Source organism: Callospermophilus lateralis, chromosome 3 (genome assembly GCF_048772815.1).
Source record: "Callospermophilus lateralis isolate mCalLat2 chromosome 3, mCalLat2.hap1, whole genome shotgun sequence".
Lineage (NCBI taxonomy): Eukaryota > Metazoa > Chordata > Mammalia > Rodentia > Sciuridae > Callospermophilus > Callospermophilus lateralis.
The window spans coordinates 28,418,036-28,435,613 of NC_135307.1; the positions used below are offsets into that span (position 1 = coordinate 28,418,036).

At 53.7% G+C, this 17,578-nt stretch overlaps 1 protein-coding gene across 1 annotated transcript in view; it reads right to left on the reverse strand.

The window, feature by feature from the left end:
* Positions 1-16,217, reverse strand: part of Jdp2 (Jun dimerization protein 2) — a 36,995-nt gene extending 20,778 nt beyond the window's left edge. Inside the window, exons 1-2 of the mRNA XM_076848082.2 lie at positions 16,117-16,217; positions 7,288-7,511 (exon numbers count right to left, since the gene is read on the reverse strand). Coding sequence (XP_076704197.2) covers positions 7,288-7,488 — 201 coding nt within the window. The 5' untranslated portion in view covers positions 7,489-7,511; positions 16,117-16,217. The remainder of the gene's footprint in view (positions 1-7,287; positions 7,512-16,116) is intronic.
* Positions 16,218-17,578: the final 1,361 nt, after the last annotated feature.

Consider the following 17,578-nt stretch of genomic DNA (forward strand, 5'->3'; position numbering starts at 1 on the left):
ATATCAGATTTACATACCCAACCCCAGTCATCGAGTCAGTGAGAGAAAGGTTCCTGAATTTTGGTGCTTGAGCATGTCTTGGTTGGCATTTCATTTACAATCTAAAGTCTATACCCAGGGTATCCCATTCCTGGTCCACTTTTCAACCCCCCCACCCCAGACCTTCATCCACACTAGTTAGACCAACGCCCTTTTCAGCTCTGGTTGACTATTTACTTCATTTCTCATTATGATGTCTTGAAGATCTTAGAATAACCAGGATCCCTCGGCTAGCTTCCAATCTGTGCTTGGATTCTTTAAGATCTGATAGTTGTCATAGTTGGGATCTGAAAGGTCCTCCAAAGGCTCACGGGCTGCACTATCCGGGAAGATGGTGGAAACTTCAGGAGGTGGGGCCTGGAAGTAGGTCACTGGGGATATGTCTTCTAAGGGGATATCTCATCCTGGGCCCTGTGTTCTCTCTCTCTCTCTCTCCCTCTCTCTCTGCTTCCTGGCCACCATGAGGTGAACAGCTCTGCTCCACCACATGCTCCCCACCATGATGTTCTGCTTCACCACAGGCCCAGAAACAATGAAGCCCAGTGACCACAGACTGAAACCTCTGAAACTATGAACCCAAATACGTCTTTCCTCCTTTAAGTTATTTTCTCAGTTATTTTGTCACAGCAATAAAAAGCTGATGATCAAATGTGAAACATAATTTGGTGTTCACTCTCTGATCTCACATTTGAGAGCCAGCTATCCAACTTACTTCTTTATTCCTGAACGGGGAAATTTTTCCACAGAACTAAAAATGCTCCAAATCAAATACCTATATCATGTGGCTTTGGATTTTTTTGTGTTTTTTTTTTTAATTTTTTAATTTTCTCCCCCATTTTTACAAAGGAGAAAATTGAATCTCAATGTCTAGTGGCCTCTCCAGAGTCAAACTACTCCAAAGCAGCATCTTACTTTGCTGCGTTATTTACAAAGAGCCCAGGTCTTTATTGGTGGGGGCTGGGTTGTGGGGGGAGCAGGGAGGAAGCAAGCGGAAGGAGGGTTGTCATCCTGAGCGAGTACATGCACTGTACAGAGTACAGACGACCCTGAAGTCACAGAGCAGAGCAGAGCACATGGTAGGTCGTGCACAGCCTTGAGGGGTGCTGAACCCAGAGGAGGCCTGGGACCCCATTCCCAGCACCTCTGCAGCCTGCCTGAATGGGTCTAAATGCCCTTCTAAGACTTACAGGCCATGTTGCTTTGTGCCTTTTGGGGAGAGAGCAAATGGCTCCACATTGTTGATCCAGGTGAGCCTCACCTGGGAGAGAACTCCACTTCCTATCTCAGAGTCCATGTGCCAGTGGATCTGGGGACACTAAATAAAGATGACCAGCATTGACTAAAGAGGTCACTACGTAAGGCAGCTAAAAAAAAACCGGGGGCTGACAGGAATCCAGCAATGACCTTGACACCACAGGAAACAAGATAAGGGGTCACCCGAAGCAGCTGAGGGGGAAACAGAGGGCTGCGGAGTCCTCCCACTCACCCGGTGTGAAGGCGACTGGAACTCCAGCTGCACTTAAACTGCATGAGCAATCTGAAACAGGAAGGCCTGCCTGCCTCCCCGAACCCCAGGACATAGGCTCACACAGAGGGCCAGTGCTGTCAGATTAGGGGATTCCCTCCAAATGCACTCGGATCCCAATAAAGGTGATTTACAGGTAAAGTAACTCGTGCTATAGCTTCAGTCATCTCTGCACTCAGTGCCCCAGTTCACCTCATGAAGAAACTCTACGAGTCTCAACTTCCTCACTCTACAGATGAGGACCTGCTCAGAAGGACCAGCTGCCTTGTTCAAGGTCCTCCCAGGGAAGAGCAACAGGGCCACATTTTGAACTCTGAAGCTTAAACTCCAGTCCAGGGCTCTAGCAGCCCCTTTGACTAGGAAGCCAGAACAGTGCCCAACTCCCACCATACCTGGGTGCCTGCAAACACTCGGGCTGCCTGGCACTTCCGGGACAAGGGATCCTCCAGGAAATGAAAGTCCAAGTCCAAGTCCCACTGCTTGACTTTTTGAATCAGTTATATAAAGTAACTCGTATAATCCACATATCTGCAGAGTCAGTCACAATCCTACCTTAGGTGTGCACCTCTTATTAAGTGGCAGGCATCATCTCCAGAACCCTGTGAATGCTCAGTGTATGGTATCAAACAAGACTCAGTGCCACAGGGGTCAATGTCAAAGACACTCAGGGCTTTCGGTCACTATCACTCATTCTCCTTCCAATCTAATTATTTAAAAACAAAAAAGCTAACCACTTTCTAAAACGTGTGAACCAAGTGAAGGAACTAAAGTGGAAATTCAGGATTTCAAAGAAAGGACAGATTAGATCTCTCTGCCAAAAAAAAAAAAAAAAAAAAAGGCATCTGAGCCAGAGGAAGAAGACCAATGCTATTCCAAAGAGCCACAAATTAAAAACCAATTATGCAAGGCTTGCTAAAAAATGCCAGTGGGCTGCCTTTACGTTTCAAGTCACTAAAAACACAAGCAAGCTTAGGCCAATGTTTACCCCGCACACCAGCTGGTTTGGGGCAACATTTTATGCTCAGGCTAAAAACATGGATGACTATCTTAAGTCACTTTATGAACATACTCTGAGGACATCACCTGTGTCTGAGAGTGAACTGCTTTCTGAGGGCCCTGATGGCCCACAGATTCCAATCCACCTTTCACACAAAGGTGTGAAATGTTCCACAGGGCTCTCAAGAAGGTGGGAATTCACCAATGGGAAATCCACCGATAGCTACATTTCCTCTCCTGCTCTAAAAATGAGGAGAAATGGAAAGGGCAGTCTGTGATGGTGTGCACACGCGGATTCCTCCAGGTTAAACCCACAGAAGGCAACTGAGAAGGATCAGAGGGTTGGAGGAGAGGTATAAATGGCTTAGAGTCATGTTCCAAAAGGATCTAAGTAATCTCTGAGCCCACTAGTGACGAGATTCCCTAAACTCTACCCTCAGAGATTCTGATTCCAGTGGCCTGAGGTAGGATCTGGAAATCTATACAGAAGTTTCCCCAAGCTGTGTGGGTGATCAGCTGAGTTTGGGAATGGCTGATTTGATTTTATTTGTGTTCTCCCCCACCTCCTTTTTCCACCCTTTTTCTTCTACCTACAGTCATTTAAATCCAGAAATGGAAAAGCCACAGAACAAGAACAAGGTAAGAACTGGGACACACAGCAATGGAGGAAGAGAAAAATTTTTAGAGACACAGTTAATAATGCCCAGACCAGTAAGCAGGTATTAATACACGATCCATGTGAGGGACTGAACAGTCTGGTAGAAGTGAAATGGAATGTAAGATATAGTCCCCGCCCTCGGGACCTAAACCCAGAAGAGACTCAAACTCAAGCAGTGTGAAGTGGGCCAGGTGCAAAGTAACAGGGAGTGGTGGGGTCTGTGGCAAAGTAAAGACCTAGTAGCTCTGCAGCCAGGTGCTCCTCAGCTCCTGCTTCTCACTGCCTTTCTTTTTAAAAGAAACCAGAAAGTCCACATTTCCTAGCTTTCAAATATGGCAACTCATTCAGAAATAGAAGGAAGGAAGGAAAGGACAGAAGGACTGGATGCTGTGAGGGCCACACAAGGCTCCCCTGCAGGCTGATGACAGACCTTGGAATGACACTTTACAATTTCTTTCCTGAAAGGTCATCTGGACCAGCCTCCTTTGAAACCCTAAGCCTCCTCCAGGGCACTGCAGAGTGACCTGGGGAGAGGGAGCCTGTCCACCAGGTGAGTCTGAAGCTAAGTGTGCAAGAGTGTGGCTAAGTGTGCAAGGGTGGCCATAGCAGCCCACCGCAGCAGATGACCTAGATCTCCAGGTCCAGCTTTCAGGGGCTATAGAACAAACAGGAAGGAAGGAAAGGTCTGGAAACAGCCAGAGAGCAAAGGTATCTTGAAAAGGAATATTGGAAAAGAAAGAAAAGAGAGGTCAGAAAGGAGCAACGGCTTCAAAAGTCCCAGAGCCAAGGACGCAGTGTCCCCAGAGTCCCTGGCCAACCCACCATCAGAGCAAGCGTCTTGCCTCTGTTGATGGGGATTGAACTTTTCTTCGCAGGACTGACCACTGCCTGGTCTTCTCTCCTGCTGGGTAATCTGCTCCTTGGTGGCTGCCCGTCCTACCACACCAAGCTTGAGGAGGGAGATTCTGTCTCCTTTGCTCCTGGTTCAGGTTCCAGGGCCTGGCACACACTAGGTGCTTAGCAGATGGACAAGATGTTTTGGATCACTTGCTTGCACAGGCAAGCAAGTGATCCAAAACAGTTTAAAATTATATTTCCCAGAAAATTATCAGCATAAAGCACTGTATCACAAACCTGCTGCTTAACTTAATTCTTCCAATTTTCTTTTCCCGAACTCCTTCATGCACTTGGACATGGCCCAGGAGATGGCCTCTGTGAGGCAGATAGCTCAAGAGCCTGCTGTGTCACCACTGCCTGCACATGGCCCGGCCTGAGCTCCCTTGGGGTCTGGGAGACCAAAAGGCTTCAGAATGGCAGGGCTCAGTTCCAACTCGGCCCTGCCATCAAAAGGATCAAGAGTTCTGGGGCCAGGTTCATCTGGCCTCCTCAGCCAGAGAAATCTCTGGTTAGAAGCCTGGAAAGGACTCAGGGGACATAGGAGGCCATAGCATAAGGTTAAAGCTTGAGTCTAAAGTCAGACTGCTGGGTTCACTTCCCGGCAAGTGACCTTGGGCCTCTCTTGGCCTTGTCAACCTCATCTGTGATGTGAACACTGCAACAGCACAGGGTCAGTGTGTGAGATGAATGAGGTCCTTCACGGAGTGCTTAGTACATGCCTGGTGCTTGGCTCAGGGACAGGGACACACTGCTGTGGTAACAGCAACGTTGCCCCAGCCCGGCCACTGCCCAGCAGCGTGACGGGGAGCCTCCTCCCTAGACCTCAAATCCCTTCTCTCTAATACAGGGGTAACCTGGTCACCCGGATTGGGTGAGGAATGAGATGCTGCCTGTTGAGTCTTAGCACAGGACCTGGGACGTACTAAATGTTCCGTTGACGTGAGCTAGTACCTCATTACTATTCAAGAAACTTTAGTCTAAAACGCCAATGTCAAAATCCACTAAGGGCCGTTTGCCACATGCAAAATCGATCTTTGGAAGGAAGCTTCATCAGCTGCGAATTTCTCTCCCATCCCCTTTGGGTTTTAGCTGCTCCAAGAATGAGCTGCCCCACCCCTGGGGTCTGACCTGGGAGGCCCTTGAGGTGGATTCCCTGGGAGGTGGAGTCTCGGGGCTCCATCTGCCGCCTCGCCCCCGCGCTGCAGTCTGACAGCGAAGGAGCCAGTGAGAGGACATGCAAATATGCCCTAAAAACGGCTTGTTATTTTCACAGCCTGGAAGGTACACGTCTGTGGGTGCCTGGGAGGACAGCGCGTCACTATCAGGTACAGGGCCTATGCCACCAGCTTGGGGGTGGCTGTGAAATGTAAAAATACCCAACCCAAATAAAGACCTTTTCCAAAAAAAGGAAGGTCCTCCAGAGCCTTTGGGAAGGAAAGAGGTGGAGACTCAGCCCCTGCCCAAGGCCTCATCAACCCCACTGGTGGCCGCAGAGCCCCAGTGACAATGCTCAGCTATGGCTCTCGACAGCAATTATACTGAGGAATGACCCAGAAACAGCTGCTTTCAAGTTAGGGCTTGAGAGGGACTAGCAGAGGGCGGAAAGAAAAGGGTCCTCCTTAAGGAAAACAGACCACTAAAGAAGCCAGGAAGTGACCTGGGAGCTGACCAAGTGCATCCAGAAGGAAACATCACGGTCCGCTTTCTCTGCAAGCCACAGTCCTTAGTGGGCACCCAGGATGGACTAGTCCAGGTGTCTGGAGCACAGAAGGCCACAGCGCGGACCAGACAGTGGAGGTCAACCAAAGCAGCGGGTAGCAACAAACACAAAGCCAACCGTGTGAGCAAGACCAAGGTCACGGGGTGGGGTTGGGGGAGGGGACAACTAGAGAGAGGAAAAATGAGGTGGCCTTCGCTCTCCATGCCATTTAGCCATTGCCATGCCCCATAGGGTGATGTGGGGCCAGATCTTCCTATTTTTTTTTAATTGAAATTTTAAGTGAAATGTTGGTTCAAGGCGCTTTGAAAGAGCAACACAGGCCAAACAAAACACATCTGAGAGCCAGATCCAGCCCTCAAGGGCCAGGCTTCCACCAGGGTCCAAGCCCCCTAAAGCCCTTCCTTGCAATTTTTAAGGTATTCGTGAGGAAAGACCGCTGAACCCTAACCGGCAAACTCATGCAGCCCGTCCTGTGCCAGTCTCTACCCTGGAGGCTGGATCCTCCTTCCCGGCTCACCCTCACCTGTGAACCCTCCCTCCAGGCAGAGCTCTGCTGGGATGCTCAGCTCCACTCCACAGCCTGCCTCCAGCCCTTCTCCACTTTTCCCCACTGGGCTGACCCGATGGTAACTACTCTCACAGGCCGCTGAAGAAATGGGCTGCTGGGGTGCTTGCCAGGCCAGGCCTTTGGACAAATCCCCAGCCATAGATAAGTGGCCAGGGCATGCATTGCACTGATACTCAGTCATGTTGGGGACTTCTGCTTCTCACCAGTCCCCAGGGATAAGCTGCTCTTCTGCAAGTAAAGCTAGTGAAAGCTGCAGGTGCAGGAGACCTTGTGGGGGGAGGGGCTGAGTCCTTTGCAAACTCCATCTCAGGCAGATGATGCTTAGGACTGAGGCCATGCCCGGCTCTGGCAGCTGCTTGCAGAGGGAGACCACATCAGCCTTCTTTCAAGAAGGCTGGCGCACTAGGGCCCAAAGGGGTGGAGGCAATGATGTTGCAAATGATAACTTTTAAAGCCAGCTCAATATCACTGTCCCCTTGTATAGCTTTTAAAACATGTGCACATTTCCATCATCTCTGCTGGTCGTCCCAACCCCCCAGAGAGATTGCCTAGATATTATTCATTATCATTATCATCACGGCTTCTCTAGCCCCTGGAAGAAGCAGAGACAGATTAAACCTCCCGTCCTAGCCGGGTGCCTCTCAAACTTTAATGTGCCCATGAGTCCCAGGGGGAGCTTGTTGAAATGCAGACTCTGACTCAGCAGGTCTGCAGCGAGGCCAGGATTCCCCATCTAACAAGCCTGGGGCAGCACAGATGCTACTGGTCCTCTCACTCCAAACAGCAAGGCCAAGGTTCCCCTGCGCCATAGGGGCCAGACCCAGGACGCGAAGCCAAGTCTGTGGCCGCTTGAGCTGTACCTGGGGTTAATGAGGCTTGCTCACCTCACTTTTTACCGGTTGGGGCCTCTTGCCCAGTTTCACCTCCAGGAAGTGCAAGGGCGCGATCATGGCCCCGATGTTGCGGATGTCGGCGTACTTCAGCTCCTCCGCAGTCAGCGCCGAGCTGGGGAGTCCGGTGAGGGGGCCGAGCCCTGGCAGAGAGCCTGCGGTCACAGAAGGGTAGGGGATCTGCCCAGGCATCATAGCAGGGAGAGCGGCAGGCTGGCCTGGAGTGGGCAGAAGAAGCAGGACAGGGCAGTCAGGTTGAGCAGCAGTCCCACACCTGGCCAGGACCGGTCCTTTCTCCCATCCGTGCTCTCCTGCATCCCGCCCCTTGAGGCACTCTTCCTGCCCACCAATCCTTTCTAACAAGGAAAACTCGGTCGATTAACTCACACTGAGGTCACCACGGCCGGCACTGCCAGGAGTGTCTGCCCTCTCGTTTGGTTTTTAAGGCGACGCTGAACGCAATTGCCGGTAACATCTATTCGGCACGCGCTCCAAGCCAGGTCCCAATTTTTCCGTCTGCCTTGGCAGGCTGGGCCAAGCCCCTTGTGTGGAGGAGGAAGGCGACACTCCGAGAGAAAACTTGCTCAGGTTTGCACACGGGGCAAACGGGCGGGGCTGGGATTTACATGGCAGGGGACGCCTGGGAAGAGACTGTGTTCCCGGAGGAATCTCAAGCGCCTTCGCACCTGTTCTGGAGGGAGCTATTTTTGGCCTGGCATCGTGCCTCCCCTCACATCACACAGCCTCCTCTGCATACTTATTAAGACACCCTGAATCTGAAATGAGGCAGATCCAAGTTAGAGGTGAGCGTGTCTGATGTCTGTGAGGAGGAGCCGAGCAGAGGACACGGAGTGGGTCAGCATGTGCTCTCCCAGTGGAACCCAGTACCCGGAAAGGCCTCCAAGGTCTCTCCATTCCTGGAACCAACGCACCGCCCAGGCCCCACCCCCCACCCCCCAGAACTCAAGAGGTTTCCAAGGGAAGACAGCGGCAGGCATGAAGGAAGGACACAGATGAGACAGGTCAACACCAGGGACCTGATTCTTCCTTCCTTATACTCAGGAAGCTCATGGTTAAGGGACAGGAATTTGGAGGCACAGGTGGCACTGCCGTAAGCTCATCTGCCAATAAAGCCAGGGTCCAGCCCCTGAGCACATTCCCACCCCTGCCTCCACCCATCCGTCCCATCCTGAAAGCTGCCGCAAGCTGCCAGGCACTGCCAACGTGGAGGTCAGATGCCCACACTTCAGAGCAGCCTTGTAAGGGGCATCCAGTCCCAAAAAGGAACGCATTTCTCTCTTTTCCCCCCTGTCTGCACAGGGCCTTAAAATCAAAACCTCCACTGTCTCTGAAATCCCCAGGAGAAATCTCTGGCCCGTCTGTCACCTCTGGTGCCGCGGGCCACGCTGTGTTGGGCTCTGTCTCACTCACACACAAGTGGCCCTGGAGGGTGACCCACCACCATCTGCCCCCGTTCAGGCTCTCAGATGGAGAACCTGAGAGAGGGGCATTATCAGGGAGACTGTCCTGGCTATGTGCAAACCACACTGCCCATCTCATGTCATTCTCAAGGGAGAAATCTGGTCCCTATCCAAGTCCCCTCTCTCTCTCTCTCTCTCTCTCTCTCTCTCTCTGTCTCTCTCTTTGTACCAGGGATTGAACTCCAGGGCACTCCACATCTCCAGCCCCATTTTATATTTTATTTAGAGACAGGGTCTCACTGAGTTGCTCAGCACCTTGCTGTTGCTCAGGCTGGCTTTGAACTTGTGATCCTCCTGCCTCAGCCTCCTGAGCCACTGGGATTACAGGCATGAGCCAAGGCACGGGGCCTTTTTTTTTTTTTTTTTTTTTTTTTTAATAGGTTCTACGCTCTGAGGGGAAAAGCATGTGAGTGATTTGCAACTTCAAACCACAAAGACTTCAAGGGACATCACTTTGTTTAAAGAAAGGTCCACGTGAGCTGGGTGTGGTGGCGCATGCCTGCAATCCCAGCTGCTGGAGAGGCTGAGGCAGGAGAATCACAAAGTTGAGGCCAGCCTTAGAAAAATCCTGTTTCAAAATAAAATAAAAAGAGCTGAGGATAGAGCTCAGTGGTAGAGTGCCCCTGGGCTCAATCCCCGGAACTACAAAGAGAAAAGAAAAGACAGGACAGTGGAACTGCCACCGCACCCTTGCACACACACAGCCTGCCACTCAACCCTCTGCACACGGTTCCTGGCCTTGCACTTACACTTTCATGTGCTCCGCCATCTCTATGCCACACACCTGGCCCCTGGGCCCTTCCTTTCCACCCCACATCCTTTCTGTCCCTCCTCAGCACCTAGTGTCCCCTGGATCACCTCAGAAAAGGACCTGAGACTCATTCACACTGAGTGGCAGTCTCAAGAGCTGGTGGAGGCCCTGTACTCATCTAAACCACATCCTCATTTTGCACATGAGGAAGCTGAAGCTCAAGTTGGATGACTTGCCCAAGGTCACACAGCCAGAGAAGGGCAGAACCAAGGCTGGACGTGAGGTCCCTGGACTTTGGGACCCTGCCCTTTTTCCCCCTCGTGGGGTTTGAGCTGTGGGATGCCTTCAGCTGAAGGATGGACTTTCACACGGAAGCTCTGAATGGGGGGGGGGGTCATTCTTTTGCCCTAAGGAACCTCTACTCTATCTGCCACCAGATCCAGGTTTGGGACGTTCCCTGAATAACCCCACAGCAGCCCAAGTGGGAGCCCAGAGGGATACAGCCCCTGAGGCCTCCCGCTCAGGGATGTTCAATGAACTCGATCCTCCCTCATCCTGAGGTAGGCTTAGGGCCATGAGAGAGCCACCCTCCACCCTTGAAGCTTGGCTAGGAAAAGGGCCAGGGCCAGGACCCGCCCCTACGTGGCAAGACCTTGACACCACCTGCCAGGCAGAGGGATTACTTGGGGGGGCAGGCAGCCATCAGGACTGGTTGTTGCTTGGGTGACCCCAGAGCCTGACATCCTTTCTGGCACAGCAAGGGGGAGGAAGAATATTTGAAGGAACAAATGGATCAATGAATGAATGAAACGGCAAACGAACGATACCAAATCCATAGCAGAGCACACTTCAGCGGGTGGGGTGGGGATGGTTCTGGAAGCTTCGAAGCTCATCATCAGGCCACGATTTCACCTCCAGCTTATTCACTCCCACAGTAGACCCCGAGAGAGACACTGCAGAGGCGTCCCTGTTTCCCGCCTCAGCCCCCCTGCGAGATGGAAGCCAGACCCCTCTCTGTTCCAGGAGCGACAGGCTCTGTTTGGAGCTGCTGTTTATTTTCGTACAGATGGTATAAATGAGACACTCACAAAGGCTCCCAAGACATAATGAATTTTCTGCTACCGGGGGGGGGGGGGGGGAACCCCCAGAGGGGTAGCCACCCCCTGGGAGTAGTGGCCCCATAAATTCTTGCCATTCCTGCTCTTGTGAACCCATCCCCCGTACCAGGCTCGCCCCGAGGACCAGGTACCACACTTCCTTTGAAGCAAAAACCTGTCAGTCTTTCCCAACCCTGCAAGGAAGCCCCTCAGCGCTCAGCTCTAACCACAGGCCCTCACCGCATGCCTTTCCTAGGAGACACTACAGCCCCAACCTGCACCCAGCTGTCTCTGGCAGAGGGGACGAGGTAGAGGGGCTGAGCCGCCGCCTTTCTAATGGGATCCTCATTAACTGCCCAGAGCTGGCTGTGATCTGAGGCTGAAAGGCAGCTTTGGTGATTTGAAAAGTAAAACAATTTGATGTGATTTAGGGATCTAGAAACAGGCGGGGTGTGGGGGGCAGGAAACCAATAGCAGCGAGGGGGAACTTACCCACTTGAAGGGAGACACAGGAAAGATGACAAGAGGTGAAATCATCTCCCAGACTGGTGGTTCCATACGGAAACAATTTAGTGGGAAAAGGAGAACTGCGCACTAAACACTCGAGGAGAGGAACCCAGAGTTTTCCCCTCGGGAGCTCAGGAGGCTCGAAAGGCAGATAAACACCCGCCCTGACTCCTTGAGTGACTGGGATGCAGGAATAGAGGGCGAGCTCGGTACATTGGCAAAACACCCAAATTGAGAAACGAGGCTCGCGCCTCAACATAGAGGCCTCGAATCCAAAGAGACTTTGGCAATTTGGGACACTGACCAGGAATGAGTTGGCAGCTAGCCAGTGAAGGAAAGCTGGGGAATGCCCAAATCCAACATGAGTCCTGACAAACCAGCCATGAATAAGAAAGCGTTCAGGAGGTCACAGTGGTCCCTAGGCTGTTGCTGAGCCTAAGACTCTGGCTGATTGGATGCGGCTCCCTAAAATCCAGCTTGAATAAAACAGGGGCCAGATGGACCCCAAGGGAAAAAAAAAATAACTTGAAGATCTGGTATCTGTATCTCTCTACCCAACTTCCTTGGGGATTTGTGGGGACACAGTTGGATGCTGCATTGCAGGAGCAGGAAAAAAAAAGAGTCATGAAGCAGTTCAAGTCCAAAAATATCTACTGGGAGACTAACATGAAAAATCACTCTGACGAAAAGAATAAAGGGTAGAGGTGACTTACCCAGGTTTCCCCTCTTAGGCTCTTCTCTCGTTTACTGTATGTAAAGGGATGAAATATCTTAAGTCTTTTTTCAGTGGGAGGGTCTGTGATAACAGGTTGGCTTTGAGGGTCCCACTTACAGAGGGCTCTCTCTATTAAAAGTGCCCAACCAGCATCTTCATCTGGAATAACATAAATAGGTTAAAGAGAGAGAAGAAGAGGTTAAGAGAAACCTGGGATCTGTGTTGTCAACCTTCTGTCGGGAGAAACAAAGGTTTAGAGAGGCTGTAAGACCGCCGGTCTCTTTGGGAAGGTCGGTCCCCCTCCAGGCAAGCAGGCCAGGATGGCAGCAGGCTTGATGCTGAGAGCAAGTGGAGGCGAGTGGGGGTGGGCCATGGAGTCGGGGGGGCCCGAGAGCAAGAGGGGGGCTGTCCGTCAAAAACAAGGATCCTGCCACCGAGAACCAGCAAGAGGAGGACTAGGCGGTCTTGGGAGGTGGATCCTGGAAAGATTCCCCAAGGGAATCGTGTGTGACGATCTGCCTCCTGGACTCTGAATGATGTAGGTCAACCAACCTCCAAAATCCAAGGAGGTCCAGGAGATGAGGAGCAAAGAGATGGAGAACGCGCTCTAAGATTGAGAACAAGGGTAAGCAGCAAAAGGCCCTCTTTGGAAGTCTGTCCCAAGCACTGAGGCAAGAGAGTCAGGGCAGGTGAGAAGGGGAGCTTGAGAGTCAGATGGTCCAAGTGTGACTTCTCAATCTACCCCTCACTAGCTGTGTGATCTAGGGCAAGTTACCTAACCTCTCTGTTCCTTACTTTCCACAACTGTAAAGTCGTTTGCCCTGTAAGGCTACTGAGAGGATTAAATTAGTCAATAACTGGAACAGCACCTGCACATGATAAGCTGAAATTATTGTGGCCACAGGGCCCTCCTTCCTGCAGGGGCACTAGAGCTAGATGATCCCTTAAGGTACCTTCTGGGTTGTTGTCATTAACAATGGTCTCCCTTTCCTACTGCCATGAAGAGGATTCTCTCCAGAATATTCTATGCTCTCCCACTTTTCAGCCCCAAACTCCAAGGTGGCAGGGCCATCCTGCATCCCCGTGGTTAACGACAGAATAGAAACAGAGGGCACCTGGTCATGGCTGGCTACGAAGACACAGAAATGAGGCCCAGCTCCTGTACTCTGCCTCAGTGTCTCCACCCTGCAGACCACAACGCAGCTGCACAGATCCCTGGCCCTAAGGTAGGAGTAACAGGCTGGGGCTCTGGCCCTGTCCCAGAGCAGAGGCCAGCATCTTTGGCATCCCTCAACCCACTGCCTCTCTGTGCTGCTTGAAGGGGTCACTCCTCGGCCTTCATAAGAAGAAAAAGGAGGGCAGATGGGCTCAGGAGAAGCCATGCACACTGCAGGCAGGATCCCTGCGTAGCTGTCCCAGTGGGAGAAGAATTTAGGACCTTCCCCCGGGGGATTTCCGCTCTTCTCTGGAAAACGGAGAAATGCTTCCAATAAGACCCTGCCTTTGAAACAGCTCTGCCTAATGTAGGTGCTCAATAAATGACATGAAATCATCTCCACCAGCAATGTGTATCCAGCACTTGAGAAGCTGGGAAAGTGCAAGCTATCACTCCTCTCTTCCTGCCTCACCCCAGCTCTCTTCCTTGGTGGCAAGGCGGATGCAGGGCACAGATATTGCACACACTGTGTGGTAGCTGCATGGGTCCTTTTTGTAAAAATGTCACTGGCCAGCTGAAGTTTTGGAAATGGAGCTCTATGACCAAATCCCATGCGCTGCAGAAGGAAAACAGACTTAAAAAAAAAAAAAAAAAAAAAAAAAAAACCAATACGGTGGGCTTGGCCGGGCCTCCCACAGCCAGTAATAAGTGCAAAGCAACAGACTGCAAATTCCAAGCCTGGGTCACTAAGGCATTTGTCTCTGCCGAGTTTTGAGAGGCCAAACCATACACATACACACACACACACAAGTGTGCACACACATGCACACACACACACATCCACGGAGCTTGGCAGCCCCTCAGTTCCAGAGCTGGTAACACAAGCCACAGAAATGACTGCCAAGACAAGCAATGGAAGGAGCCAGGCCCAGCTTCATTGGCCACCATACGCTGCATATGGCCCGGGACGCAGCCAAAACAGTGTTCTCACCCTCCTCAAAGGCATAGGAGACCCTCTGTTTTCAAACACACCTCCACAGAGCCTTAATTAAAGGAAAATGGAAAAATAATGTGCCTGCCGCTCTCCCCCTGCCCATATAGGTATGTGCACCCACAGACCCACACACACTCACTCTATTTTTCTCTTCCTCCCATTTCAGTTTCAAACATAATTCATTCACGTGGAAAAAAAGCAAACTGCACCCCGCAGCGGAAAAGAATGCAGCTTGCCCTCAGCCCGGCTCTGATTGCTCAAGTCGAGCTGGGGCTCAATGAACACGGAGCAGACCAGCCTGGAGTCTGAGTTGGCCCCTTCCTTTCCAGAGTGGAGCTGGAAACACGAGAGACGGGGAAAGATGAGAGCCCATTGCAACATGGGTAGCTGCACAACACAAGAGGCCCAGAGAGCCTGGCCCTGCGGAGGATTCTGAAGACTGGAAAGGAGGCCCACCTCTCCTGCAAGCAGGTGGGGGAGACAATAAGAGATCCAGGCAGACAGAGGAGTGTGTCCTGGAGGCTGCAGAGGCTGGCAGTGGACCAGTGGGAAAGACTCTCATCCAAGCCTTTCCTAGGGGACATTCTCACCACGATGGACACATCTCCTTGGAGGTGGCTGATCCATCCAGCTAGGAGAAATAACAGAGGCCTCCACACCCAGGCCTTCCTACGACCCTTCAAATCAAACAGCACCCAGCTCTTCAGGAAGATTCTGGAGCTGCCTGTACCTCTGAACCAAAGCCAAAGTGGAGGGGGAACAGAAGAGTCTTTGAGAAATCCATCCACTCTGCTTTAAGCCAGGCAAAACCTCAGCCACCCAGAGGCATGAGAATCGATCTTGCTTCCCTTCCCTGAACCTTGGATTTCTGTAAAATCAGAGCCATGCTCACACCTGATACCTGGTTAAACTCTCCCCTGGAAACCTGCAAGGAGAGATAAGCTTTCCATTCAAGCTGCAGCCAGATTTGCTAGAAAGGGGGTGAAAGCAAAGGGAGGTGTCTTTAAAACCCCTCAGGGAAGAGAGTCTGGGAGAAAGACAGAGGAACACAGTTCCTAGCAGGCTCTAAAGACAGCAGGTACCTCAGTGTCTCCTGCTCCTGACACTAAGACCCTGGGGACAATTAACCAGGATTTAGAGTAGAGTATATACACCTACGCAGTGCAAGCTCCTTCTGAGACACAGGCCTGAGCATATCTGCCCTGAGGACCCTGGACAAGCCACTGATTCCTAGTGCCCTGGATGCCACTGAGGAGGGCAGCACTCTGGGCAAAGGGTCATGCAACCTTGCAAAGGGAGCTGACAGAAGGGATCAGTTGACTTCTTCCCACCAGCCTTTCCATCTCTCACTCCACAGATGGCCCATCCGTTCCTGCAAAAGAGCAAGCCCCCTGGGCTTCCCAGCTCCTCCAGGGACCCAAGCAAAGTCTAGCTCTGCCACCCCAACCTGCAGGGGTCCAGTGGATGGCCCAGCCTCTTTTGAGGGGAGGAGCAGAGGAGAGTCTTCTAAACTGGGCTGGTTACCTAGAGAAGCCAGCTTCCCGCCTTATGTAAACGGGCATGGAAGACGGGGAAGCCCAAAGGGGACCCAGGTCACCCCGAGGACCCTCCTAACCCAGAATCCGGGAGCAATGGTCCTGACTGAAGCCCTCTCCATTGGATGGAAATCGGATCCTTCTCAACTCCCTCCTGGGAGTCCTCCAGGAGGACACGACTTGCCAGCAGGTCCCTGTCATCCCCAACCCCCGTCCCGCACCTCCTGGCCTTTCACCCTCCACGGCCACGACCCGTTTCGTCTCGGAGGACAGTCTTCTCCCCACTCACCCCGCCTTCCCCGCCGCCCTAGGACAGCGCCTCCCTGCAGGCGGCCGGGGAGGAGAGCGCGCGAGGGGGAAGGAGGAGCGCCCCGCAGACCCGGGAGCGGTGGGAGCCTCGCGTCCCCGGGCGGGAACGCACGGGAAGCCACCGGCTGCAGCGCAGGGCGGCCAAGGCTCGGGAGCCGCCCGGCGGGACGCGAGTTCCTGGGCTCGCGCGCTGCGCCCGCGCGGGGACCGCCGACCCAGGTGGCCGCGGCCGCGCGCCCCGCCCCGCCCCGCCCGGCCCCGCGCGCCCTCGCACCCACCGTGCAGAAGCCGCGGGCGGAGGCGGCGCCCCCGGGGCCGGGGCCCGGCTGCAGGCGCCGTGCCCACTCCGCGCCGCTGCCGCCCGGCCGCGGAGCTCCGCCCGGTGCCCAGGCCCGTCCCGGCCCGGGAGCCGCCGCGGCGCCAGCCCCGCCGCCGCTGCAGCGTCCGCCGCCGCCAGCGCCCCCCGTCGCGGCCGCCGAGCGTCCCTCCCGCAGGCTGTGGCGGGCGGCGGGACGGGTTGCATCAGCCCCGGCTATATAGCGGCCCCTGGGCGGCGGGGAGGGGTCGGGAATGCGGAACCGGCGGAGCTGCCAGCTCCAGACGTCAGAGGGGGACGGAGAGGAAGGGAAGGAGGGGACAGGGGAGGAGGGGGTGTGGATCCGGCGCTTCACACCCACTGACCTTCACCTCCCCCGCCGCCTCCGGCGCCCTCCTCCCGCCGCCGCTCGCGCTCCTCTGCCCGCAGGGGCGGCCGGGGCCCCGGCTCGCCGGCCCGGGCTCCACAGCGGCCCGGGGCGCTCCCACCCCGCGGCTCAGGAGCGCGCGAGAAAGCAGGACGCGGAGCTCGGTTATGTAAGAGCATCCCCCGCGCTCCGCCGCCCGGCTGCCACCCCCGGGACACGAGCGCGGCCCCGGGAGGCAGAAAGCAGAAGGCGGCAGTGGGACAAGCCAAGAGCCCCTTGGAGTAGAGCCTGTGGGGGACCATCTTCCGCCGTCCTCGGCGCTCTCCCCCAGACCCACAGCACACAGTTGCGTCCTTGGACACTTCAGGACTGAGTGGTGAGGAGGTGATCTCGAAAGCCGGTTTTGCTTTTCTGTGAAGGATAGGCAGAGGATTGTATCTTGGAAGGGCCTCTTCAGCGTCCCTCAGTCTTGAGATCACCCGGTGCATAAACTTGTCCTCCTGGAGGGCTGCCCCCGAGACCACTGCTGTCTCCGTGGCTGGCCCAGTTTGGCCCCGGGCTTTTTGCCCTAGTCTAGCAGGCTTCTCCTCTCCAGGGACAGACAGCAGTGAACAGACCAGCTCTCCGTAGACTCCCAGTGGCCTTCTTCCCCAGCAGGACTCCCATGGCCAGCTCCACTCCTACCTCCCATTTTTCTAAACAGGTAGATGGTAAAGGAGACCCCAGAGGAAATGTTTCATCCACAGTGCCCTCCACTCTCCCCAAGCGGAGACACAGAGCCCTCAGGCAGAAACATGGCACCTGCCTCCAGGGTACCCAGCCTTCCTTTCTGCCTAAGCTAGATAGGGATGGCAACACTTATGCTCAGTGACCTTCAGCCTCTTTCTCAGAGTGATGACAGGTCATCACCCAAAGAAGAAAGGAAGTGAAAGAAACAGTTCATGCCTTGTTGGAGTGCAGATGCTCAGAGTGAAAGGAACAGGACTTGAGACCAGATGGGAGCACATGAGCCAAGCGCAGCATGCATGTCTCCTCAATGTGGTGCGTGGAAGCTACA